The sequence below is a fragment of the Zootoca vivipara genome, chromosome 1 (genome assembly GCF_965207765.1).
Source record: "Zootoca vivipara chromosome 1, rZooViv2.hap1.1, whole genome shotgun sequence".
In the NCBI taxonomy this organism is placed as follows: Eukaryota; Metazoa; Chordata; class Lepidosauria; order Squamata; family Lacertidae; genus Zootoca; species Zootoca vivipara.
In genome coordinates this window covers 85978290-86004066 of record NC_142582.1, presented here as the reverse complement: position 1 = coordinate 86004066, position 25777 = coordinate 85978290, and the positions used below count along the sequence as shown (strand labels likewise).

Here is a 25777-nt window from a genome sequence, read left to right as displayed (position 1 = left end):
GACTCAGAAGAGCGCTGCCGCGCTGCGCGCCATAAGAGCGGGTGGCGGCGGGGGTCGTCGCGGGCCGGATTGGCAGGCCAATTGGGCCGCATCCGGCCCCCGGGCCGTAGTCTGGGGACCCCTGCTCTATACCGTCCTGTGAGGATCTGTGCCAATGCAAACAGATGATGCTATCAACCTGATGGTGTTATCAACAAAATAAATCTCGGCACAGATGCTATGGGGCACTGGGGCAGCACCTGCAGCACCATTAAGTACCTCAAGGGAACAGGGTGCTCTTTCCTTCTTAGCTGCACCTCAGCAGTGGCAGCTGGGAACAAAAGTGTGCTTCACTAAGTGTGCTTAAAGGTAAAGAGAAGTATGAAGGGTAAATGGCTAAAAAGAAGTTGTAAATTAGAAGAAAGAAAGTAACCTTAGATTTGGAAACTGCAATAATTAGTGATTAATAAGGAACTCAAGAAGGGGAAATGAGGAAGTCTGAAATATTTAGATTAGAAATTGGAAAATATGATTATGTCTTATTTTTGGGGGGGGGGTTCTTTCTATCTTTCCTTCACTCTTCTATATAAAATGAATAAGAATTATTTAAGAATAAGGCTATGAAATGGGACACAAGAAGTAATTTTATGATGTCTAGCTAAGATTTGGAAATAGTAAGTTAATTATTAATAAGGACTGTAAGAAGGGGAAGTGAAGAAATTTGAAGAAATAAGATGTGATAACTGTCATTTTTGTTTTTTGTATTTTGTATTTCTTTTTAAAAAAAATTCTCTTTTTTTCTTTTTCTTTTTCTCTCTATGTAAAATCCAATAAAAATTATTTAAAAAACAAAACAAAAACAAAAGTGTGCTTCACTGCGGGGGTGCACAATTCAGCCGAAACACTTTCGACCCCATTGGTTTCAATGTGAGAGTCACAGAGTTGTTTAACTCTTCCCTGCTGAAATCAACAGAACAATAGGCAATAACCCTGGACAGATTGTGCCTCTGGGAGATGTTTTTGCTTCTTAATCGTTCCAAAAAATCAGCATGTTCTTTGTCCTGATTGAGACTGCCTCCTCTCCTCATGACAAGCCAAAAAAGAGCTTCTCAAAGCAAAATGTATTTAATTGGCTGAAGAGCACTAAAAGAAAAATATAATAATTAAAACCAGAGAGTCACCAAGTCTTGAAAGCCACAGGGGTTGGGGAGAGGCACGTGCTGACCTCGTGAAACTCCACAGGAGATCCTGGAGGGACTGTTTATACTTAGGAAATACAATTTTAATTAAACTGTCCCAGGGAACAGACAACAAACTCCAAAGAGCAGGTCACCAAGATTCCAAAGGTCAACTGAAGACAAAGCAGAAAGGAGACACTTCCTTCATTTCAGAAAGTTCTATGCACAAGCACAAGCTCTTTTACCAGATTTAAAAAATACCCACGATGCAGAGTAAAATGGAATTAATCTGCAGATCTGCTCTTCACATTATGAGATTTTGTCATCACAAATACAGTACAAATGTTACAGACGTTTATTGCCTGCAAGTGTTATTATCACCCAAAAGCATTTTTATATTATAATTATTTATAATACATGCTTTGTCTGTTCTCCAAGCAACCCTAGGAACACAGGATGCTCCTTATACTGAGTCAGGCAATTGGTCCATCTAGCTCAGTATTGTCTACACTGACTAGCAGGAGGTCTCCGGGGTTTCAGACCCTTCCTGGGGATGCTGAGGATGGAACCTGAAACCCTCTGCAGCTGCTCATTCACTGAGTTACTGCTCTTCCCTGATAAATGCAGGACACTGGTTCTATTTTACAGATTTGTATCTGATATTAAGACGAATGCATTGATCTGCCTATTTTCCTGCTCAGCACCCCTAGATCAGTCACTTTCTAAAGTGCTTCACTATGGCATGGTACTTGTTACAAGTTAGTGGGTGCTAAATGCCTGGGCTCAGTAAATGTTAGAATTTAATTAGAGCTTGTGTGTTAAAATGGGATGTCAGACCCATGTGTTTTAAGATGTGTGTTAGATGCTTTAATCCTCTGGAATTAGCATGTGTGAAAAGGCAATTAAATTACGCAAACTTTCTAAATTGTGTATTAGACACAGCTAAAGAAGAGGAAATCAACCTGTGTTTAAAAGTTAATTAACTCAAACTAATATCCTCGGAGGTGCTAGCATCAAAGGGAAACTCTGGGAGGTGACAATGGGGTGGGGCCCCTTTCACTCTAAAGGGAAGCCATGTGTTTTAGAATGAGGGAATGTTAGGAGTTACGCAACAGGGAAGTAAGTAGTGGACTGGAGAAACAGTCAAAGGGCCATGGTTGGGGTCTGTTTGAACGCGATGCTGCACTTATGGAGTGGGTGCAGAACCTCTCGGGGTATGAATGCTGTGCACCTCAAGGCTCAAGTTGCAAATATGTGTAAAGAAACAATACACCAAGATGAAGCTCTACCAGGCTTGCGTGTCAAGCATGCTGTTTAAGGGAAGTGAGTCATGGGCAACTTATACCTGCCAGCAGCGACACCTCAATGCCTTCCACATGCACTGTGCCAGGAAGATTTTGGGCATCGCATGGCAGGAGAGACTTAAATGAAGATGTGCTGTCCCAAGCTCTCACTCTCAGCATGTTCACGATTCTGCCTCAGCGATGTCTATGCTGGGTTGGTCACGTCCACAGAATGAAAGATGGCAGAATTCCCAAGGGCGTGCTCTTCAGGGAGGTAGGTGGCTTTAGGCAGCAGGCCCATTAGCAGATTAACGTTGCATCACAACAATGTCTGCAACAGTGACATGAACGCTGGCAACTTCGACTCCACCATGTGGAATCCCTTGCAGATGACTGCAATCACCGGAGACAATCAGGTCAGGTACAGTATCCACAGCAATGACCAGAGGAGGAATGAATGCTAGGAGGTTTGCAGAGAGAAGAAATGCCATGGTGCATCTGTGACAGCGAAACCAGATGCCTTTGTCTGCCCCAGCTGCAACGAAACATGTTTTTTCCTGTATTGTTCTATATAGCCACAGCAGGCACTATAACTCTCCAACAGTTTCTACTTCACTCCTGTCTCTCAAGACAGATGGATACCAACCATTACATACCATACAGTTAAAGCACTCTGTGAAAAAAGAGGATCCTCAGAACTACAGTTTGTTAACAGCACTGGGAGCTGTAGCACTTTGAGGAGTAAACTACAGTTGCCAGTATTCTAGTGTGGTGGAGAATGCACCTTAAATGTATGGTGTATATGCAGCTTATATAATTTTGTTCCATGCTATGCACTGAACTGTGGTGTACTATTTAGTCCAATTATGCAAGAGGAGGAATGGGCCACCGGTCCAACATAAAATGTAGCATCTTCAAGATGCAAAATGAAAGCAGCTGCTGAAGCCAATTGGCCAGATGTACTGCTGTGTTAAAGATTTAAAAGGCAGCAAAGGAGATGGACTTAAACAGAAGAGCAGTAGAAGCAGCAATTATTCTTCATTTATTTGGAATTGCTCTTCATCTATTACTTAATTATCAAAGCTAACAAATATTTACTTAAGTCATATTTTAAGGTATTCTCCATCAGTTAAAAAGATTCCTTTGTCCATGCATCCAACTGCAACTTTCTACATTCATGGCTAAGTGTGCTGCTGGACTTAACCAGGAAGGTTCAGAGCAAAGAACATGCATTTTCCAAGTCACTACATGTTTATCCCAAGATCGAACAACAAACAGCAAACAGGGGTTTCTATATACAAAAGAAGAAGCATCTGGCAAGCTGGTTAGACTGGTGAGTCAGTTCTTTACTGCGTTCCCAAGGTTTGAGTGGAAACTCCATTTCCTGGACAAAGTTGGTAGTGGCACAAAATGCCATTTAAAAAAACACCCACTGCCCAGTTAAAATTCTAGATGGGATCTGAAACTGTGCTCCTGGCTGTTATTATCATTGCCACCTCTCCCTCTCCCTCTCCCCCCCACCCCCATTATGCCCTTGGTATGAAACTCCCCCACCAACAAAGATCCAATTGCCACCTGCATCAACTTCTGTTGAGTGCCAGGCAATGACTGTCCCATTTACCTGGACTTTTAGCTGTTAATTTGGGGGGATTCATTTTAATTTATTGCAGAGTCTTATATATGCTTCACCATGCTTTTCTTTCTGGCAATGATGGCTTCCACAGCACTGAATTGGGGGATTTGGGCCTTTATTTTTGTAAGCTGGTGCATTTTTTATTTGTCTGCTGTTTCTTTTTATTATGATTTATGATTTTAAAAAACAGAACCACCTTCTGGCTTCCTAGGTACTCCTGCCCCATTTATGCAATCCTTCTTCTTGCACATTTCATTTGAGCAAAATGTCTACGATTATGGTGTACAAGATGCATATGTATAAACAGAAGGCCTGTATATTGCAGGGATCACTTGGAAGGGCACTTTGCAGAGACATACTGCAGCCTCCAGTTGGTGATGGCAGGCACACTATTCAGATTCAGAGGTAGTGAGCAGGTTTGCCCCTACACACACACACACGTCCCCAACAGAGTAGTCTGATTTTCTCCATTCAGACTGACAGCTATTTACATACACAGAAGACACAAAAGAGTGCAGTTAGAATCAGCACTAGGATGCAGCTACACAAACCCATCCATATTGTTTTTTGGGCATGCTCAAGTGTGACTATACTGTGCAGCAGCAACCAGGAACTGGCTTTTACACAGGAACATGCCACAGCAATGGAATAAAAACTGGCATGTATAAACACTATTCCAACCATTTCCTGGGAACAGAAAACTTTATTTCTTCCTCAGTCTCCCCACTTACAGATTTTGCAAGGAAGATGTAAAACTACATTTCCTGAAGTGTTCAAATTAGAAACAGAAGATTGTGAATTTTTCTAGCCAGTATAACTTAAACATTTCAACTGTTTGTTCCTTAATTTCTCCACTCCAAGAGTGTCTGCCTCTTGCAGATTCATATAACAGAATCCCCCAATGTATTGGAATGTGTGCTAATCCACGAGAGGCTGATAATGTAGATAAACCTGCTGGGTCAATAAGTAAACTGTGGTTAGTTTCCAGTCCCTTCCAGCGCTGATTCTGTGCCTCTCAGCTAGCTTACACCTTATTGAAATGAAGAGATGTGAACCAGCAGAGCAATTTGAGGATTTCATACATACTTTGCATTACATCACTGAAGCTCATGTTTCCTGTGACTATATTTTATGATGCACCACAGGACATCTGGAATTATCACTCCAGCCATTGAAAGGCAAAACAACAACTCCTGTCTTCCAGAAAAACCAAACCAGTATCCCAGTAAGAAAATCTCAAACCCCAAATTTTGGTTGTTAAAAAATTATAAACAAATAACCAAGCTTTAAAAGTATCCTAATTAGATTTTAAAAGTTGGAGTATACACTGACTAAACTAAATCATCTTGGTTGGAACAACAGAGAAAACCCAGTCTACTAGAGATACGTACAATGGATGGATATAGTGGTAATTAGCATAAGCTGGTAATGATTATGTGTTTTGAATTGCTTGAGCAAAGACAACAAGTCTGTAAAAGTCAAACCAAGTAAAAAAAAAGTCACAGAAAAAATAAGTTTGAGCATTTCTTACATTTAGGTTTTTTTAAAAAGACATAAAAATATTTTTGTACAAGGCTGGATGCAATAGTACTGAGTTCTTTTTACAAACATGTCTCTTCTTTTCTCTGTCAACACCCCAACAATCTCCCAAATACAGAATTTAAGTACCTTTATGTATTTTATGTATCTTTATGTCCCTTATCTAAGCAATAAGGATTCTCAAGCCAAGCCATGGTGTGCTAAATAAACACCGCAGTCTTAAGGTCTACTGGTATGGCATAATATGTTCAAGGTCTGCATGGCATAATGCAGTATGGTGGCACTAATGTGCACTAGCCGTACAACAATCAGCTGAACATGTGCAGCAATTATCAAGATGATGGCTGGCCACCACTTACACAGCTTGGTAAGAAAAAAAAAATCACAATGAAAGCAAACACTGATGACAATTCTACAAGGATTCTGTGGGCAATTGGAGAGGTCAGATGGTTTCAACCTACCGTAAAATATATTGACTGCCTAGATGTAATGAGTTTACTGGAAAATTCTACTAAATATGGTTTCCCACTTTAATACACAAATATGTGCTCAAGCTATTTCTAATGCTGCAAGTTATAAAACTGATAGACCCAAGTCTCATTTTCTCTAGCACAGGACAGCTTTGACCTGCAAGCCCACCTCCCTGTGGCAGAGTGTATGGTCCTGCCACCCATGACAGGTGCTCCCCTGAGGAGGATGGGACCCAGAGGGAGCTCACTGCATCCAGCCTGAACAGGCATGAAATTGCTGCCTTGGAAGCATCCTTGCTCAGTGTCAACCAGCCAAAGAGAAGGGTGGGAACGCCACTGCCAACTTTCCTCTCTCCATCCCGGGTCAGGCTTGACCTGGAAATGGAGCTGCTGGCCGCGGACCAGCCGCTTATCGGGGTCAAGGGCTGGGCAAGCAGAGGGTGAAGAACACCCTCTGTGCCTTAGCCAGCCCTCGCCACTGACGGACAGGCGCTCACATGCCAGGCAGGGGAGGGGCACAGAGGGTGCGCTTTACCCTCCACACTCACCCAGCCATGTGAAGAGGATCTTCTGGAGGGGGCGCCTGGTTCACACCCCCACCCCCACACACATTGTGTGCCTGGGGCAATGCCCCTCCCGGCACTCCCACATTACAGCAGTGCCACCTCCTAAAAATTCTATCTTTGGAGAAGCTGCTCTTCTTTTATGTAAACTTTTAGAGAACACTAGAGCTGCGAGAGACATTATTCAATTGTGCAGATGAATGGGAAGTTCAGACAAAAGTCTAGACAACAAACTTCTAGTCATCAGTTCTGCTCAAGAAACTAACAGTGTTAGAGATAGAAAAGGAAAACTCACCTCCATTCTTCCCCACGGTTCTGAAGCATCGCCAGAAGGTCTTTAGAAAGGATGCTCTATTATGGGGTGTAGCTTGGACAAAGTTGAATTCTCGGAACAAAATATGAGTTCCTTGGTGTACACTGTTAAAGCTACAGAGGAAAAGTTAAAAAAACACCATTGTCAGTCATACCAACAGGAAGCTAACGCCAGCAAAAAAAAAAAAAAGTCAGGTGCCCAACTTAAAGAGCATATACAAAACTCACAGGTTTTTGAAAGAAAAAAAGTCGCAAAACAGCTGACACCCAACTGCTCACTAGAAGGAGGCTTATATTAGTGTGGCAGATTTCAGACTTCCAATAAGCTGGAAAGCCCTAAACTCAGGGCACTTCCAGGCTGTCACAATTTTCAGGTGTGAACTAATAACATACAGGCAAATTATAATTATGCATTCAAAGCTGATTTGGTGTCCATTCACAACAAACTTCTCCCCCTCAAAATTGCAATAAAGAAAGTGATGGGGAAAACACTGGAAAGTGTGGGACAACAATTGCTCCATGCCACATTGGGTACCAAGAATGAATGTTCAAAAAACAGCCCATTTCATCCAACCTCCTCACAAATTTGGTGCAAAGTAGTAAGGAAAAATGCTCAATAAGAAGGTAATCTGAAAACAACCTCAGATATTTTTTCTTTAAGATTAATTCGCTAGGTATGTCCAGGAAGAACAAAAGCATCCAAGAAATATTTCCTTTTGCCAACAGAAACTTGACAGATACCAATGACTTGCAAGAGCATGTTTTTAGACAAGATCTGTATACCTTTGGATCATTCCTGTGTAATACAAATTGTAACTTCCAACCCATGTTATTGCTGTGAGGATTGGGGTTGGGCTAGATGTTCTTTTGGGATACCTTCCAGTCTTTGGTTCTATAGTTGTAAATCTGAGATTTGCAGAAAAAAACCATTTCCATTGTTAGTTAGAGCAGATCCACTGAAATCCATGGGTGTATTCTGGGTATGTCTTAGCTAGATATCACCCCTTGTCAACTTTATATGAGATAATAAATGGGAAGTGCTTTGAGTACTGAAAAAAACACAATATGAATGCTATACAGTATTCAGTATCCTAAAGGCAAAAATTAAGGCAGTGTATTTACATTAAGAGTGAAGGTACCCGCCCTGCCTGCTCCCCCTTCCCCCAAGCCCGCGGAACAAACAAACCCAACTTAGTTTCAGATTTTATAGTTTGAAGCAGGGTGATGGTGGTGATATAACTGGCCTTTCCACAAACAACATAGAGGCTGTTTAGCCATGTTCCTGAAATGAATTATATCACTACATAAGCAAAAGATCAGACCCTAATAAAATATATGGCCTGCCCTGAACCTGCTAGACATGAGTACGGCACCAGCAGAATTATCTATCACTGGTTTAATTCATTTTGAGCTGTACTTGCAGCATCATGTTCCAAGAAGTAACATACACTTAAAACCTTTTTGTGTAACTTTTGTCAGGGAATCCCTGCATAATTGTAGCAAGACTAAAAAGAGAGGGTTAATGCTTTTCATTAGCAGCTCTGTGTAAGACTTCAATGGATGGGTGGGGAGAAAATGGATGGGTTTCTGGAATTCCTATTGACCAAACTGACGCTATTCTCTGTAACCAAAGACATTTTCATAATGTCAAACCTGCAAGAGGAAAAAGTTAAGCTTTAATGTCAAGCAACCATTGGTCTGGAACGCGTATAAAAATACTTTCTTAGCTGACATATTCAGTGTGGTGCTTCTTGGCAGACAGGCCACTGCAGAATCTTGAGTATTTCACCTATTCTCCTCTTGACTCTGAGCTGAGAGAAAAATCTATGTATTAAATTTAACCCTCTTCTCTAGTTCAAAATGTAACCAAATGCTTTTGATTGATTAGCATGAGATTAGTGAGATCACAAGCTCATTTATACAAGGGCTGTGGGGTTTGCTTTGAGAGCATAGTAACGTGGATGCTAATTGTAGCATCAATTCCAGTACAGAACTGCTGTGAAACAGGAAAGCTTGCTTCCTCTCTGACAGAGAACACAGGACTGCCAAAATGAGAAGAAATAAATATGCTCCTTTGGAACTCATGTCAATTATCATGCTCTGAATTACATTCTACACCTCTAGCAAGGTTTTAGCTAAGTTAGCAAGGGTTTTTAGTATTACTGTATTTTCTTATATGCCTTATATGTTCTGTTCTTTCCCCCTCACAAATGTTCTTCCCTCTCTTAAAATATAATCTGTTTTGCTCTGAGTTAATCAGAAGCTTGGGTTAAGGTGGTGGTGACCAGCCCTGAGCATGGTGTCAGTGTGAAAGACTGTGTGTGTGTGTGTGTGTGTGTGTGTGTGTGTGTGTGTGTGTGTGTGCGAAAGATTGTGAATGGGTTTGTAAGAAGCATAAACTAAGCAAAAATGCCCCTTGAAGTACAGTAGATCCGGCTGAGAGCAGGACTTGGGGTCCTTGAATTTGTGACAGATGTCAACTCAAAATTTCCAAAATAAAGGATACTTTGAAGTAAGGTTATCTGTATATGGCACTGTAATGCCCAAAATGAGGCACATCTGTTATGCTCTGCAAAGCTGTGATGTTTGTGAGTTAGGAGAACCCTTTGAAATAAGGGCCATCTGGTAACCTGACAGTTTTACTTCCAAGGTCTTTCGCTCTATTACAAAACTTCAATATATAGGAGTTGTGAACACTGCAGGGCAATGTCATTTAATAAGCTTTTTTGGTATCTTCTTTGTTTCTTTTCAGAAGGATCTTAGAAGTCAGCAATATCAAGTTTCATGTACGTTTGAAAGTGCCCTTCTAAGATGCTATTAAAGTTCAACGTGCAAATTAAATAGAAACATTAATACAAATAAAATGAAAAACAGAGGCACAATAAAAGGTCCCTTCAATAATAAAAGTGGATTCATCTGTGCATGTCCCTGTTCTTCTTTTAAGCTCGGCAAATGTTTCAAATCCTCCAGAGAGATCATGAAAGCATTCCCCCTAGGACAGCAGCTTAGTGAGTCTCCCGAGAGAGAATTAGTGAAAATATTCATACTTATTCTTGGCAGGGGCAGATCTTCTCCATAGGTAGCTGCTCCACAGTAACCAAAATCTATTGGCTAACTGGATATTGTTTTAGCCCTTTAGCATTTCATAGTACCCATTTAATAATGCCTAATACATTTATCTCTTGAGAGTCCCATGGACTGCCAGAAGATCAAACCTATCCATTCTTAAGGAAATCAGCCCTGAGTGCTCACTGGAAGGACAGATCCTGAAGCTGAGGCTCCAATACTTTGGCCATCTCATGAGTAGAGAAGACTCCCTGGAAAAGACCCTGATGTTGGGAAAGATGGAGGGCACAAGGAGAAGGGGACAACAGAGGACGAGATGGTTGGACAGTGTTCTCGATGCTACGAACATGAGTCTGACCAAACTGCGGGAGGCAGTGCAAGACAGGAGTGCCTGGCGTGCTGTGGTCCACTGGGTCACGGAAGGGTCAGACACGACTAAACAACAACAAAAATACATTTATGCTTAGTTACAAGTCCAGCTCTCTCCAGGTAACTTCCAATAAACTTATCAAGCACTCTCTGAAACATCACTTAATTTCCCCCAAAAAATTACAAAAAAAGTCTAAGCTAAACATTTTTCTTTGGATATACAGTGGTACCTCTGGTTACGAACTTAATTCGTTCCGGAGGTCCGTTGTTAACCTGAAACCGTTCTTAATCTGAGGTACCACTTTAGCTAATGGGGCCTCTCACTGCCGCTGTGCTGCCACTGCACAATTCTGTTCTCATCCTGAAGTAAAGTTCTTAACTTGAGGTACTATTTCTGGGTTAGCGGAGTCTGTAACCTGAAGCATCTGTAACCTGAAGCGTCCGTAACCCGAGGTACCACTGTACAGGAAAGCACAACTAGCCAATAGAAATGAAGACTCGGTGGATACTATTCCAGCAAACCTTACATATGTAGAAACGCACTCAGATACCATGCTTCAGTATTTTATTCTGAAAGTAATGAACAAATCTACCAGAAGTAAATCTAAATCTATGCAGCTAGCTGAGTGTCTGCAAATATGGCAGCCATTGAGCTTCTGCCAACCTGTTACCATCTTCTGACTGCATGCCCATCTTATCTTTGCCAAACAAAAACCTAAAACCAGTATAACTTGATCAATTCACTTACTGTAGAGTCTTCGACAAGCTCTATGCATCTAGCTTTATGATGTTACAATAGATCAGGGTCCCCAAACTAAGGCCCGGGGGCCAGATACGGCCCAAACGCCTTTTCAATCCGGCCCGCTAATGGAGCCTCCTGCTGCTGCCGCGCCACCGCTGTACGATTTCTGTTCTCATCCTGAGGTAAAGTTCTTAACCTGAGGTACTACTTCCGGGTTAGCGGAGTCTGTAACCCAAAGTGTTTGTAACCCAAGGTGTTTGTAACCAGAGGTACCATTGCCATGAGCAGAATTAGCTACCAATGCGTACAGACACTTAGTTAGCACTATTTTTAATGCATTAAAATGTTGCTCAGTGGTCCAATAATGCATTAAAGCAACAGCAAGTTTTCTTCAAGATACAACTAGATTTTGATTCCCCCACCCTTTCAACAACTTGTTATTTTTAGGCAACTGCTGCTGCTGGACAATTATGAATTCTTTTATAATTATCAGGTACTGTTGGTGCTCCACAAATCAGAGGAAGACATGAGTTGTTACATGGTGGAAGATGACAAGATAAAGAGACAACCAAAATCATACTACAATGCCCCAAAGGCCTGATTCAAAGCTTAGTAAAGTCAACAAAAAGCTCAAAATTATTTTGCTAACTTTGGATCAGGTTCCAGAAGCATTAAAATTGTTTAATCACAGCGTGCTATAGCTCTGTATTTAAAAATATATAGCTATAATGTTACTTTGACATCTGATCTCAAGATTACTATTTTAATTTATTATAATCTAGGTGTTATAATCTAGGTGTTGCAGTGCTCACAAGCATCTGTTAAAGGAGCTGTCATAATGCATATTATTAAAATAAAATAAAAATGACTGTTCCTCCACCACCCTGCCTTTAACTGTGCATGTAGTGAATAGCCAATGACCCAGTTTGCATTTCATGGTGGACCATAGTTTATAGTTAACAGTGAATGCAGAAATTCACTCCTCCCCTAGTACAAGGAGGAGCCGCAAAACATGATTCCAGGCCTTAGAATTACAACTGAAACAAAGACTTGGTTTATTTCGCTTAAACTAAGCATGGTCAGTAAGCAAAGAACAAACCTTGACTTATATAATTGTTGCTGTATACAGTTATTCCCAAATCAAGACAAACTGTGGTTAATCTCAAATATGTTTTAGGGGGAAATTAAACAATAATTCATGAAGTTTGCTTATTTACCTAAACCATACTTAAGATTATCCACCATTTCAGATTCAGATGTAACAGCTCAGTGAGGTTTACTGAAAATGGAAGTGAATGTGTTCCAATTTTCAGACAGCTGTATTGGAGGGAGGAGAAGGAAAGGAGAAATTCATGCGCCTGAATCTTTGGCTTATGAGGATAAAGCATAGTTTGGCATTGTGGCCACGCCAAGCCAATGTGTGGTGTGAAAGGCCAAAGACTGGTACTCCTCATTCGGTTTATTTTGGACACCAAAACCCCCAAAAGAATGTTTAGAGGTCATATTGCCTTTGTGGCAAGCAGCTAAATATCATGTCCTGGACAGATAGGGGGGAGGGGGGACTGTTTTCCCAGCCCAACTGCCTATACTACTGGTTGTTGTTTACTGTACAGTATTAGGATGTCTCAGGAGTACAAAACGGATGGAACATGGCTAAAAGAGAATTACAGGGGAGAGGGCACAAGAGCCATGCCAAGTCTTGGTTTTCCATGGGCTAGTTAAAGGCCTGAAATATTCTAGTACACCATTTTAGAACTAGTGACCAATAAGTGAGGACTTGGTGAAGAAGTTGTAGTCTAAAGATGATTATAGCATGTTTTGTGAACCACCCTCCAAGGTAGGCTGCTGACCATGCCATGTCTTTCTTTTGTTTGGCCGCCACTTTCAAATTATCCCCAGGTTTATTGGACGAGTCTCTTGGGAGGAAAGATAATGCCAGCAGAACTCCCAGATCCTGCTAGGTGAACCCATTTTTTTTCACATGGAAAGCATAAAATCCATACAGAGAAAGCATTCTATATAAGAAAAAAAGAGAGATCAACATGCCAGTTATACATTATTTTCAACACAGAAGTGTAGAAATTCCCTTTTAAGATCTGCTGTAATACTCGGAGAGAAATTCATCACATTGGACTGGAAAATAACCAGCTTGGCTATTTAATACAACAACAACAACAACAACAACAACAACAATAATAAAAATAATAAATTCAAGAGCAGAAGAAGGTGAATTGGAGATGCCTGGGATAATAATAATAATAATAATAATAATAATAATAATAATAATAATAATAATAATTATTTATACCCCACCCATCTGGCCGGGTTCCCCCAGCCACTCTGGGCGGCTTCCAACAAAACATTAAAATACAGAAATCCATCAAACATTAAAAGCTTCCCTAAACAGGGCTGCCTTGAGATGCCTTCTAAAGGTCTGGTAATTGTTGTTCTCTTTGACCTCTGGTGGGAGGGCATTCCACAGGGTGGGTGCCACTACCGAGAAGGCCCTCTGTCTGGTTCCCTGTAACTTGGCTTCTCGTAGCGAGGGAACCACCAGAAGGCCCTCGGCGCTGGACCTTAGTGTCCGGGCAGAACGATGGGGGTGGAGACGCTCCTTCAGGTATACTGGACCGAGGCCATTTAGGGCTTTAAAGGTCAGCACCAACACTTCGAATTGTGCTCGGAAACGTAAAAGATTGAGAAAGCAACACCTAGCAGATTGAGAAGCAGCTATATAACATAGCCAGGCGTTTCCTGCAGTGCATGCTTTGAATATTTTGAATAATAATAATAATTATTATTATTGGCAGACAGAGAATCGGAAGCTCTTCCTCCTTTTCTTCTCTTTCTTTAGTTTAGATTTTTCATATCTTATTTCTTTATTATTTCTAACTCAGGTTTTACTGCTGTTGATTTTTGAAGTCCCTTATTTCGGATTAATGAAGATACACACTGGAAGGTGATAATAGATGGAAGATGAAGTGCTCTGTGTGAGAGGCAGGGTGGGAGACTGGGGGAAGAAGGAGAAGCTCCCAGGTTGGAGGGTTCACTTTTCTCTGTGTGGGAAAAGGGTATAATTGTGGTATAATTGTGATAGAGGGCTCTGTGCTTATTTATTCTGCATTTCTTGTCCCTTCACTTCTCTATTTTTTTTCTTTTCTTATTCTTGTTTTTCTTGATCCTCTTTCTTTATATTAGCTTGGCTTTTATCATATTTTATGTTGAAAACTTTTAATTAAAAAAAATCTCCATCAGAATTGTTTTACATTTGAAGCAATGCTAAACTGGCCGTGTATTTCAGTTGAAAACTCAATGTTAGTATCGGGCGGGAGAGGTTAGGGAATAATTCTCCTTTAAATAGAACAAATTTCTTCCTTTAGTCTATAGGTATTGTGCCTACAGGTGTGACCCTTAAAAAGAATGACAGGCACTGCTTAGTTGTCAGATCTTCCTTGCTCCATGCTGCTTGGTCCTCCTCAAAACCACTCAGGAGAGACAGGAAAATTAGTACATTAAACTGAAGGTTACCATGGACACAATTCCTGACTTGTCTACTTGCAGCGGCAATTAAAACTAAAGCCCTCATTAGTACTCTAATAGACTTCAAGCACATGCATTTCACTCAAGAGGTTTTGCTGGGTTGATGGACAATCCCGTCAATAGCAATAGTTGCCTTTCACATCACAGAAATGTCCATTTGAAACAAAAAACGCCTGTACTTAGAGACCTTGCCTTTACATGCCCCACCGAAGCCAAACCAGACAGGAATCTTCCTAGGATGCCAGGACTGGGAAAGACGTGCCTTGCAGCATACTTGCTCTATGCTTACGGGGTGGGCATGTGTGTACACATGAAAAAGACAGCAGAGGACAAGGAAGTAGCAAAGGCCCAAAGCTCTCTGAGAAGGATGTGTTGGGAATGCTAGTACTCAGGTGCTGCTTCTCTGAACACAGAGCGAGAGCTGAACAGAGCATTGTCGTCTGGGTAATTACATTGAGGCAGCCTGCCAGGGTTTAGAAACTTTCATTTGAGCAAGGCGGGGGAGCGGGGCAGACTTTGGACTTTTTGATAGGTTGTAGAAGTCCTGGGATGCTATGGAAACATCCAAATAGAGAGGCCAAACACCACTACTTGCCCCATGTCAGATGGAAATCTAAGCAGAGCAGAAACATGCATGGCAGAAAGAACCTGGTTTTTCTGGAAAGGACAGGTATTCAGAATGAATGAACCCCTAGAGGCCTTCCCCCAGCAGGTGGCACCTCTGGCTGCCACAGCAAAGCACCAAATTGATTATGGGATGCCTCCCCCTTACCAAAGGAGCAACAGGGAATGGCAAATGGCTCCCTGATTTGCAGGACATTTCATTATGCTGAAGGTTACTTAACCATATATTACTTATTGGCTGGCACAGAAATAGCCTCCACATTCCATCACACACAGTGAGTGGTTTCCTCCTGCCTGCCACATTATCATCTGTCCCAATGGTGTAGCTGCAGTGGGTGGGTGTGCTTGGGGAGGGATTTCTTCAATAGCAACAGTTGCCTTTCACATCACAGAAGCAGGGGACTGAGGTGGGAAGAGGAGACGGGGAGAGGAGACTAACTTCAAAAATTTCAAAATGCCTTAACAGCACTGCAGGCATCAGCAAAAATGTCTGTCCTTTGAGACCTCGCCTTCACCAGCTCTACAGAAGTCAAACCAGAATTTACACATTTCTCTCCATAGGAATAAAGCTAGCGTCCCTAACACGGCAGTCACGGACACCATAGCAAACCCAGACATTCCCCTGGCTGTCCACCAAAGCTTCTTTAAATTCCAGTTTTGGGGGGGGGGCTGGGGGGGTTTCATGACTATTTTTGCTTTGGTTTGAGGGGTTTTCTTTCCGCTTGGTTTGTTTGCATTTTATTTCTTCTGGGGTGTGCGCGTGCTGCTTTCACTTGTTTTTTGAAGGGGGTGTCCTGAGCATCACCCATTCCCCCCCCCTGTGAAATGAGTATCTTGTGGTATCCATCAACAAGTTCTCAGTCACGCAGTGCTCTCAGTCACCTCCTAACCGTATGTATATCACTGGGCCTTACTCAAAGCTTCGCATAGCAACAGGAATTTATAATGTAAAAAAAAATAGATTGCTTCTCTACATATGCTGTTTTCCATTGACTTACCGGTAGGAGCAGGTTGTACTTTTCAACCATCAGTTAAGGATCAAGAGGAAAACAAGGGTGTTCCTTCATCCTCTACTCAGCCCCTACACTGTTATACCAGGTCTTCCCCACAAGTCTAAACAATCAGTCTCAAGCCCAAGGAAACAGCTCACAGGATCAATAAGTTTTGGGTGGCCTTAGTAACCCATCAAAATATGTAGTCGCCACCAACCCTCCTCTCCCACATCTCGGGGAAGGAGTGGGGTCTACTCTCCCAATATCGCACTGGGCTTTGGAGGCAGAGTCAGGCAGCCAACTCAAGCGGCACCCTCCCCCCAAAGGAAAACAGCACCCCCATTCCATCCCCCAGCTTTGCCACCACTCGCCTCTCCTTGTAGGAGCAGAGAGGGACCGAAAACAAAGCTCTGCAGAACGCCTCCCCTCCTGCAGAGTTGCTGAGAAGGGAGGCGTTCTGTCACCCTGCTTTGCTGCCAGTACAAAGCCCAGCTGCCAGGCAGTAAGGGGGCACCTCGCCCCCATCGCTGCATGATGTGGTGTGACAAAGCCCTGTCACCAGGCAAGAAGGGGGCATCTGGAAAGGATATCCCTCCTGCCCGCCCCCGCCCAGCAGGAAAGACTCCACAAGCCCTTATGGAGTTTGCCCCCCGCCCGCCCAATGGCAGAGGCGGCAGTGGGGCATTTGGCCTCAGGTGCTGAAACACCTTGGGCTGCCCGTTTGGAGGTACTCAGAAGGAGTAGCTGTGGGGTGTACTCAAAGATCAGAGTGACTGCTGAGAGGAGTCTTCCCACCCGTTTCCCCAAGCCTGGGAAAAGGGCTGTTCCTGCAGTCACACTGAGCTTTGGGGACACTCCAAAGTCATTGATTCTGAGCACCTCTGAAGCACAGCATGGGATCAGAGACAACCCCCTGCCCATCTCTCAATTTATACTCCCCACAAATGCATTTGCCAAGTTAACAAAATACATCCTTGTCACTGGTGGACGCCAGTCATGTTTATGGATTCCTGCAACAAGGATACTTAACTTTGCTCTTCCCTTTTCGTGATAACAGTCACACTACACATTCTTCTCCTTGTATGTTTATAAGCCTATTGGCAAGAAAACATGCAAAGGCACTCATGCTGGCATCCAACGCACACCAGTTTGAGATATACTGTACTATTCTTTCGCAAAGTTGTAGCTTCTGGATGCATAGGACCTTTTTCAAAATTAAATGATACAGACAACAGTGTTGCCCATTACAATCCTCTCTTAGTTCCTTTTTTCTTGCTGCCCCTATTTCAGGTCAGGAGGTACAACAGCGAAGTAGGTCAGTTATTTAATACCCTAATCTCTCAAATCGGAGCTTGCACGATTTTGCTGTGTTGAATTATTGGACCACTATGTTTAAAAACAAAAGAGGGAAAGAAAGAAAGAAAGAAAGAAAGAAAGAAAGAAAGAAAGAAAGAAAGAAAGAAAGAGGGAGAGACTTTTAAAAACAACAGAGGCCTTTTGATCAGAGTAGCGTAGTACAGCTTGCTGTAATTCAAGCTGGCCATTCTTATGTAGCAGGAATTAAGGACTCCCCCTGCCAGGCAGAGCCCTATTAAAAGACAATGGCTGTTTGAAAAGGATAAGCAAGCTGATATGGATATAATAGGCCACATATAGCGCGTCCATTCTACTCTGAAATAAAGCATTTTAGAGTTATGAGTTGGGAAATCCAGTATGCTGGGAGATAGACCTATCCTATAAAGGGCTAAGTCGCCATGGAGAAATGCTTGGAGGTAGCTCGGGGGAGAAGGAAACAGTTCACAGCAACACAGCAACACTTAAGAATTAGTGCTTTCAAGTGCTATGTGCTGCTCAATATAGTCCACATCACACAAGGCTGTGTAACTGACAGAGACATCTAGCCTTCCACATTCTTATCAGAGCCGAAAACCTACTGTGAGGAACAGTGGAAGATTATTTGATCATCTAATGATCAATGATAGTTCTGGGAAAGCAGAGCCAAAATTAAATTACATTACATTCCCAAGAGTATCAGCTTTCTCTGTTTTTTTTAAAGTGCCACTACAACCCAAGTCACAGAGACATTTAACCCTCCCCTCTATGCTTCACTGGCTATAGGACAGAGTGAAAATACCCTATTATATGTTCCATAGGAAGGTTGAAGTATCCACAGCTTCATGCCTCTGTTTCCCTCATCTATAAAACGAAGTTAAAACCTTACCTTGTAGCCTTGGATGGAATATACAGTATTCCTTGTTTGCAGGATACAGTATATTGCGTGCCTGAAGTTCCCTCAAGGGCCAGGATAGTAACTTTCATGGGGGAAAAGACGATTAACAAGGACATTGTAAAACGTCTCTTGTTTCTTTCAAGCAAGTAACCCAGAGAAAACGAGTCATACTGTTTTACAGGTGCAAAACCAGCCACATGATAGGTTGCAATCAGTTATGATCCACCACCGCCATTTTGTAATGCAACACAGCTGGACTGATCTCCCCAAGGATAGATTCTGCTGCAACATTTTTCTTTCACTGGCAAATACACATTTAAAAAAAAAAATTTATGCTGAAATGCAAAATCCATATGGGAGAAAGATCTACGAGCAAGAGCAAACAAGAGTTCTCATGTTTTCGGACTCTATCTGCAAAACCCATGTGGATTCTGCATTCCGATGTGACCATTTTCACATTTATTTTTCCACAAAGAAAAAAATGATGTTGGAGTCATCCTTCAGTTTCCTACAGGGTATGTTTTGCAATGGAAGGGTAGCCAGTATTTGATGGAAATTCCCATCTTCAGCGGAAGACATTCCAGGACATTTCTTTAATAAAAACAAAACAAGAAACAACAAGCTGAATCACTCAGTGTTCTACTCTGACCTTTATTCTACATGTGTCCCTTAAAAAAAAAAAAAGCTAAACACTAGCTAGAAAGCAGGTAAAGCAAGGCATTTAGGAATAATCAGAGCTCAAAGAACAGAAAGATACAGCACTGAATACTTCATATTTGAGCTCTTAATTATTTTCTGAATATTCTTCTGGTTTCTGGGCCAGAACTCCCAAATGAATCTGAAAAGGGAGAGATAACCAAGAACGGGAAAGATTTCCTTCGGCTTTATTTAGCATGTCTGCAAACAGTGAGAGTCTATATAGACCAGGGCTCCCCAACTTTTTTTGACCAGGAAATCAAAGGAAATGTCATGGGTATCCAAAAACAACAATCTCACAGGGGGAAATCCCAACAAGGCTCAGAATTCCCACCCACCAAAAAAAGACAGGCAAAGCAAATGAAACTCAGACCCAAAAACAATCAGGCAGGCTCCCCCCCCCTCCAAAAAAACAACCCCTCATTCAAAAAACATTGAGGGGCCAGGAAGCTTTGGAGAACACCAAAGAAGGTGTCTAGCTCACCATATTGTTGGGTAAGATTGAGGGCACAAGGAGAAGGGGACGACAGCGGATGAGATGGTTGGACAGTGTTCTCGAAGCTACAAACATGAGTTTGACCAAACTGCGGGAGGCAGTGCAAGACAGGAGTGCCTGGCGTGCTATGGTCCATGGGGTCACGAAGAGTCGGACACGACTAAACGACTAAACAACAACAACAAGGTCACAATACATGGAGCTATTCACACATTAAATAACAATAAACCCATCATGTACCATCATGTATACCTTAACATGGTTCCTCAGGTGACCCCAGCTCTCTGAAAAGCATACATCAGAAAAATCTGCTTCTTCCCCACCCTACCCCATGCAAGGGCATCGTCTGAGCAGACTCTGGAACCAATACAAACGCTTTTACAATTTCTTCCTTTTTTATACAAACTGTACCTCCCAATATGCACATGACCTGCTTGATGTGTGAAGAGGCCTTTCTTGTTACATTAGTGTGTTGGCTGCAGTGTGTAGGTGTATCGCATGAACGTTCCCCAAGCCCCTTTCCAGGGCTGGAAAGTGGTTAGTGGTTTGCTAGTAAAACTGAATTACTGTGTCGTGAAATAATGCAAGTCTAAAAAGTGTGCCGCCAACATGAAAAGTCTGGAAAGCTCTGGCCTAGACTGTGAAACTATTTGCCATGGGAGATCCATCAGTCCCTCTTTGATGGGTTTCCAATACCACTTCATGACTGTACTGACCTGTCAGACATTTGAAATCACTGTGCCTACTCTCTCTAGCACCTTGGCATTGTTTTGAATGGGCTTCAAGTTTTTTTAACTTGCTGGTTTTTTCATTGTGGCTATTAGTTACTAACCTTGGGTGTTTCAATCTGAAAGGCACTATATAAAAGCCTAGTTCGCCCATAACAGGAAGCTATAGTCAGAAAACTATGGCTTACTGTGAATGAGTAAAATGCTGGATTACACCTACTCCATCCTGCTGGCTTCTGTGAGAAACAAGTGAGGCTTAGATTAGTGTTATGTGCAAACCAACCCTCATGGTTTGCTTCTCTCCAAGCAGACTTTTTTTTACCAGCAGCTATTTGGCATTTTATTTAATTTGGGGTTAAGTGAATTAACCTTCCAAACAAATTGTTCAAGACTTTTGAATTCCAAAAGCTTAAATTTGACTGTCCACTAAGTAAGCCATAGTCTTCTATATACGATCTTTCATGCAACAGATAAGGTCAGTCGCTATTGCTGAAGCACTAAATTTCTGGCAACTCTCCCTCTGGGGAGAGAGGAGGTATGGAAGGAAAAATGATGTTTGTGTTACTTTTAATTATTATATTGAACTAGTTGTCAAGCTAGCTGAAGAAGGGGATTTGGTACCAAAATGATTGTATCTGATAAATAAAACAGAGGTACAGTTCCCAGCCGGGGCGGGGGTGGGTGGGTGTCATTTATTATTTGCCTCCATCTTATGGCATAGCAAGGAACGGAAAGGCTATTGGCTGGCTACTAGTAAAATTCAATACCAGTGTTGAGAAAAGGGGCAAAATAATTCAAGCAAGGGGTGGGTTCTCAACAGCAAAGGCACAGAGCTTCATCATGTGCCGAGTCTCCATTGTCTACTAACTGTGGAACAGAATTAATGGCAGCAAGACAATCTAACAGTGCTTGGGGACCAAAGAACAGCAGAGCCCCACGTGCACAACCCGCCCGCCCCACAAAAATATATTATTGCTTGCATTTTGAATAACCCCAGCCGTAACTCTGCAACGACGTATGAATAATACAAAATTTAAATACATATATGCACTTGCATTGCATTGCAAATATAATATTTTTCTTTTGGCTCAAACTCTTAACAGCTCACATATCCTAGATGTCATTAAAAGAATTGCAAACATTTATGCATAAAACATCATGTTTTGGGGAAGTTCGACGAAGAGCTCCTGCTGAGATGGAAATCAGTCTTGCCCTTCATCTCTAAAATGAGAACAGTGACTTTTCTCACAGGGCTGTTGCAAGGATGAACAAAATAAGGACCTTAAAAGCCTCTTGCATATTAAAGAAGCAACATTCAGAAAAATAACAATCCCCAAACTGATGGAATTTTGCTTCCGCTATTATTGTGATTTACCATCATGATTAACCTATATATGCTGTTTTACTTTTCTTGCTTTGAATCACTTTACTTGTTTCAAGAGATACCCTTCTTTGGGAAGGAGGGAGGGTCAGTATTAAAGAATGCTAGGTTGACAAGGCTCTTGGACAAGTATGAGATAATATTAAACCCACTCCTGCCATTCTAGTATACCATAGTGGTATAAGTGTGAAAGATCCCAGTTCAAATCCACCTTAGGCCCCAACTCAACAGGGGACCTTAAGCAAATTATTATTTTCTTAGCTCCAGTGTTCCCATCTGCATAATGGGAATAACACTGGCCTACCTTAGGAAAGCACTGCACTACACTGAAATATTAGAAGTGAAATGCTTTGAACATTTAAATATGTTGTATAAATGCTGTTTTATTCTTTAAAAAGGCAAAAAAGAGATATCACTGTCTAGGTCATCTGGAGCATTAAGAGCACTTTAAGTGAAAAGTCTCTGCCTCTTTAGGGATTTTCAGTATATGTGAATTGAGAAACAAACATTTTAAAGGAATGATGTAAATCCCAGTGAGACACCTGCTTCATTTTCAGACAAATTTAGCTACAAAACATTTTTACACAGTTCGGTGTGATGTATATTCACATAAGTAGTTTTCTCTCTCCTTGTTTTGCTCAGGTCTCTAAAGTTAATAACGATGGGATTAAATCCACACTATCAACACAGCTAAAACATCTGAGTCATTCAGTTGCACATTCAAAGAAGGAACGTCAAATCCCCCCCCAAAAAACAACAACCCTATACCAGCATCTAAGCAGCATTTTGGATGTGGGAAGAGAGGTCTTCAAGGAGAAATGACTTTATTCCAATGTAAACAATCTATGGATTCTAGGAAGGTTGGGAAATAAATCCCAAACACTCCCTCTACAAGGCAGCCAATCTAGCTGGAATCTGAGCACTAGTGACCGACTGGTTTAAAATATTGTGGTCCTCTCCATTAAGCTAAAATATCCAGAGTCATTAATTCACTCAACAGTGATTTTATATAGCTCTCCACAGAGTTCACCAACACTTCCACAACCAAGTAGTTAACAATGACATCAAGCAATAGGCACCCTAAAATTGAGGGGGGAAATAGCTTTATGTCAGACTTCCTACGGTTCATGTTATTCCTCACAGAGGGGTGGTGATCTGAATATTTCATTTGCCATCTTCAGGTATCCTTGTTAGGTGTTAAGCAAGGCAGCGGATGGGGGTTGTGAGGATGAGTGTGCTAACTATGCCCCACCACTGCTCACCTCCATGAGCTGGAGAATGAACTTCTGAAGTGGAGAGACTCTTGTGCTCATGCAAACGCTCCATGCATTTCAGAAAAATGATTTTCCATAGTGTCTCGCTGCTGAGATATCATAGCTCAAGAAGTCAGATTACAGGAGGCTGCCCACTTCAGACATCTGCCTTTCAGCTTACAGAGGATGACAAGAATGGTAGCTGGGGGACTGAAGCTAGTGCACTTGCCATTATGTCTCCCTTGCATGCTAACACCCAACAGGAACACCTGAAGGAGATGATTGTCAAATTATTTACCCAGAACTCTTCCTTGGGGCATACATTATGCAAGCAATAAAAACAGCAGTTCCATTCCTTGCAAAATGGAAGGGTTGTGCCAATAGATGTCACTTCCTTGCTCTATACAGAGCAGGGCAGATGACAAGCGGAAACTTAACAGCCCCACCACACCATGTAGAAGATATGCAACTATTCATCCTGGTGCATTTTACTGTTTATTCTGAAGGCACAGAACACCAGCTTTGGGTCACTGAGCACAAGTAAGTGGCTCCCAAGAGCAGGCTGGTCAGAAGATGTCAACATGCAGGCCTTTTCCCTACACTTAGATTAAATCCTTGTCACATTTTATCAGCAGAAAGGAAAGCCCAATTAGTGGAAGGAATAGAATATGCTTACAGCTCCACATCTCTGGCTACCAATTACAGTGGTACCTTGGATTAAGAACTTAATTAGTTCTGGAGGTCCGTTGTTAACTTGAAACTGTTCTTAACCTGAGGTACCAATTTAGCTAATGGGGCCTCCCACTGCTGCTGTGCCGCCGCTGCGCAATTCTGTTCTCATCCTGAAGTAAAGTTCTTAACTTGAGGTACTATTTCTGGGTTAGCGGAGTTTGTAACCTGAAGCATCTGAAGCGTCCGTAACCCGAGGTACCACTGTACAGGAAAGCACAACTAGCCAATAGAAATTAAGACTCGGTGGATACTATTCCAGCAAACCTCACATATGTAGAAACGCACTCAGATACCATGCTTCAGTATTTTATTCTGAAAGTAATGAGTGTCTGCAAATATGGCAGCCATTGAGCTTCTGCCAACCTGTTACCATCTTCTGACTGCGTGCCCATCTTATTTTTGCCAAACAAAAACCTAAAACCAGTATAACTTGATCAATTCACTTACTGTAGAGTCTTCGACAAGCTCTATGCATCTAGCTTTATGATGTTACAATAGATCAGGGTCCCCAAACTAAGGCCCGGGGGCCAGATACGGCCCAAACGCCTTTTCAATCCGGCCCGCGGACGGTCCGGGAATCAGCATGTTTTTACATGAGTAGAATGTATCTTTTTATTTAAAATGCATCTCTGGGTTATTTGTGGGGTATAGGAATTCGTTCATATTTTTCCCCAAAATATAGTCTGGCCCCCCACAAGGTCCAAGGGACAGTGGACCGGCCCCCTGCTGAAGTAGTTTGCTGACCCCTGCAATAGATCTTTGGCAGCTGTGAACCAACAAGAGTAGCTGAAGTAGTAATGCCATCTGGCTGCTATAGGCTCAGTAGCAGTGACAGCAGGCAATCCTTGATCAACATTTCTCTCTCCTTTCTTGGTCATACATAGCGCCTCCTCACTCCACTCCACTTCTCATCTGCTGTGATTTCGCAGCCCAAAATGCCAGGAAGGGCCTTGCAAATCAGGGTTTGCAATGGCCATGCATTATTCTGAACCCATGAGCAAGCGAAAGAGAGGAAAAGAGGAATGAGTTTGTACACAATCCAGTGGCCAGCTGCTTTAACCCGATGACTTCAACCATATATCTAAACCAGGCCCCAGGATTGGAGCCAGAATGTAGGTTGCACACAGCACAAGAACTGATTCACCTATAAATAGAAAACTTCTGCTAACAGATTGGGCAGCAGCCTACAGAGTCCAACTGGCTCTTGCTTCTCTAAATCCAGGTAGTGGCTGCTGCCTGCTAAGCCAGTCAGGCAATTGTCAAATTCTGATGGGTTCTGAGAGGATCAACCTTTTAGTGCATAGTATACATATTATACTGAAATGGGAGTTTATCACTACAACGTTCTTCCTTCCTTCCTTCCTTCCAAGTGCATGCATTTGGTAGCAGACACAGTAAGGGCTAAGAATATGGTTCTTGTGAGCACAAGCAATGAAATAGTGCCCTGGTGAAATATACTCAAGGTGAAAGATACTCAAGAAACACACCGTATCCCTAAACTCTGAGCCAAAACTTCCACACCCTGCTTGATGATGACACTGCTGAACTATGAGAAAGCAAAAGGGAAGGAAATGGGGAAGCAGCAGGGGGACATTTTGTGGATAGCCTCTTCTGGAAATTGCTCACGACTCAAAGAAGCCCAGTCTTGTGGTTTGAGAATCATGGCTCTGGGTCATGAATCATGCATGTGTACATTTGTACTGGAGAATGCAAAGCCCTTGTTCTTGAGCATGGGTAGACAAACTAAGGCCCGGGGGCTGGATCCAGCCCAATCACCTTCTAAATCCGGCCCGCGGGCGGTCTGGGAATCAGCATGTTTTTACATGAGTAGAATGTGTCCTTTTATTTAAAATGCATCTCTGGGTTATTTGTGAGGCATTCCCCCCACCCACCCCAAAAAAATAGTCCGGCCCCCCACAAGGTCTGAGGGACAGTGGACTGGCCCCCTGCTGAAAAAGTTTGCTGACCCCT

General features: G+C 42.3%; 1 protein-coding gene across 2 annotated transcripts in view; it reads right to left on the bottom strand.

The window, feature by feature from the left end:
- The window catches only part of CSTPP1 (centriolar satellite-associated tubulin polyglutamylase complex regulator 1), a 135854-nt gene that overhangs the window by 64152 nt on the left and 45925 nt on the right, over nucleotides 1-25777 (bottom strand). For both annotated transcript variants that reach the window (XM_088654181.1, XM_035115058.3), the window contains one exon: nucleotides 6941-7071. In XM_088654181.1, the coding sequence (XP_088510307.1) occupies nucleotides 6941-7071 (131 nt within the window). The remainder of the gene's footprint in view (nucleotides 1-6940; nucleotides 7072-25777) is intronic.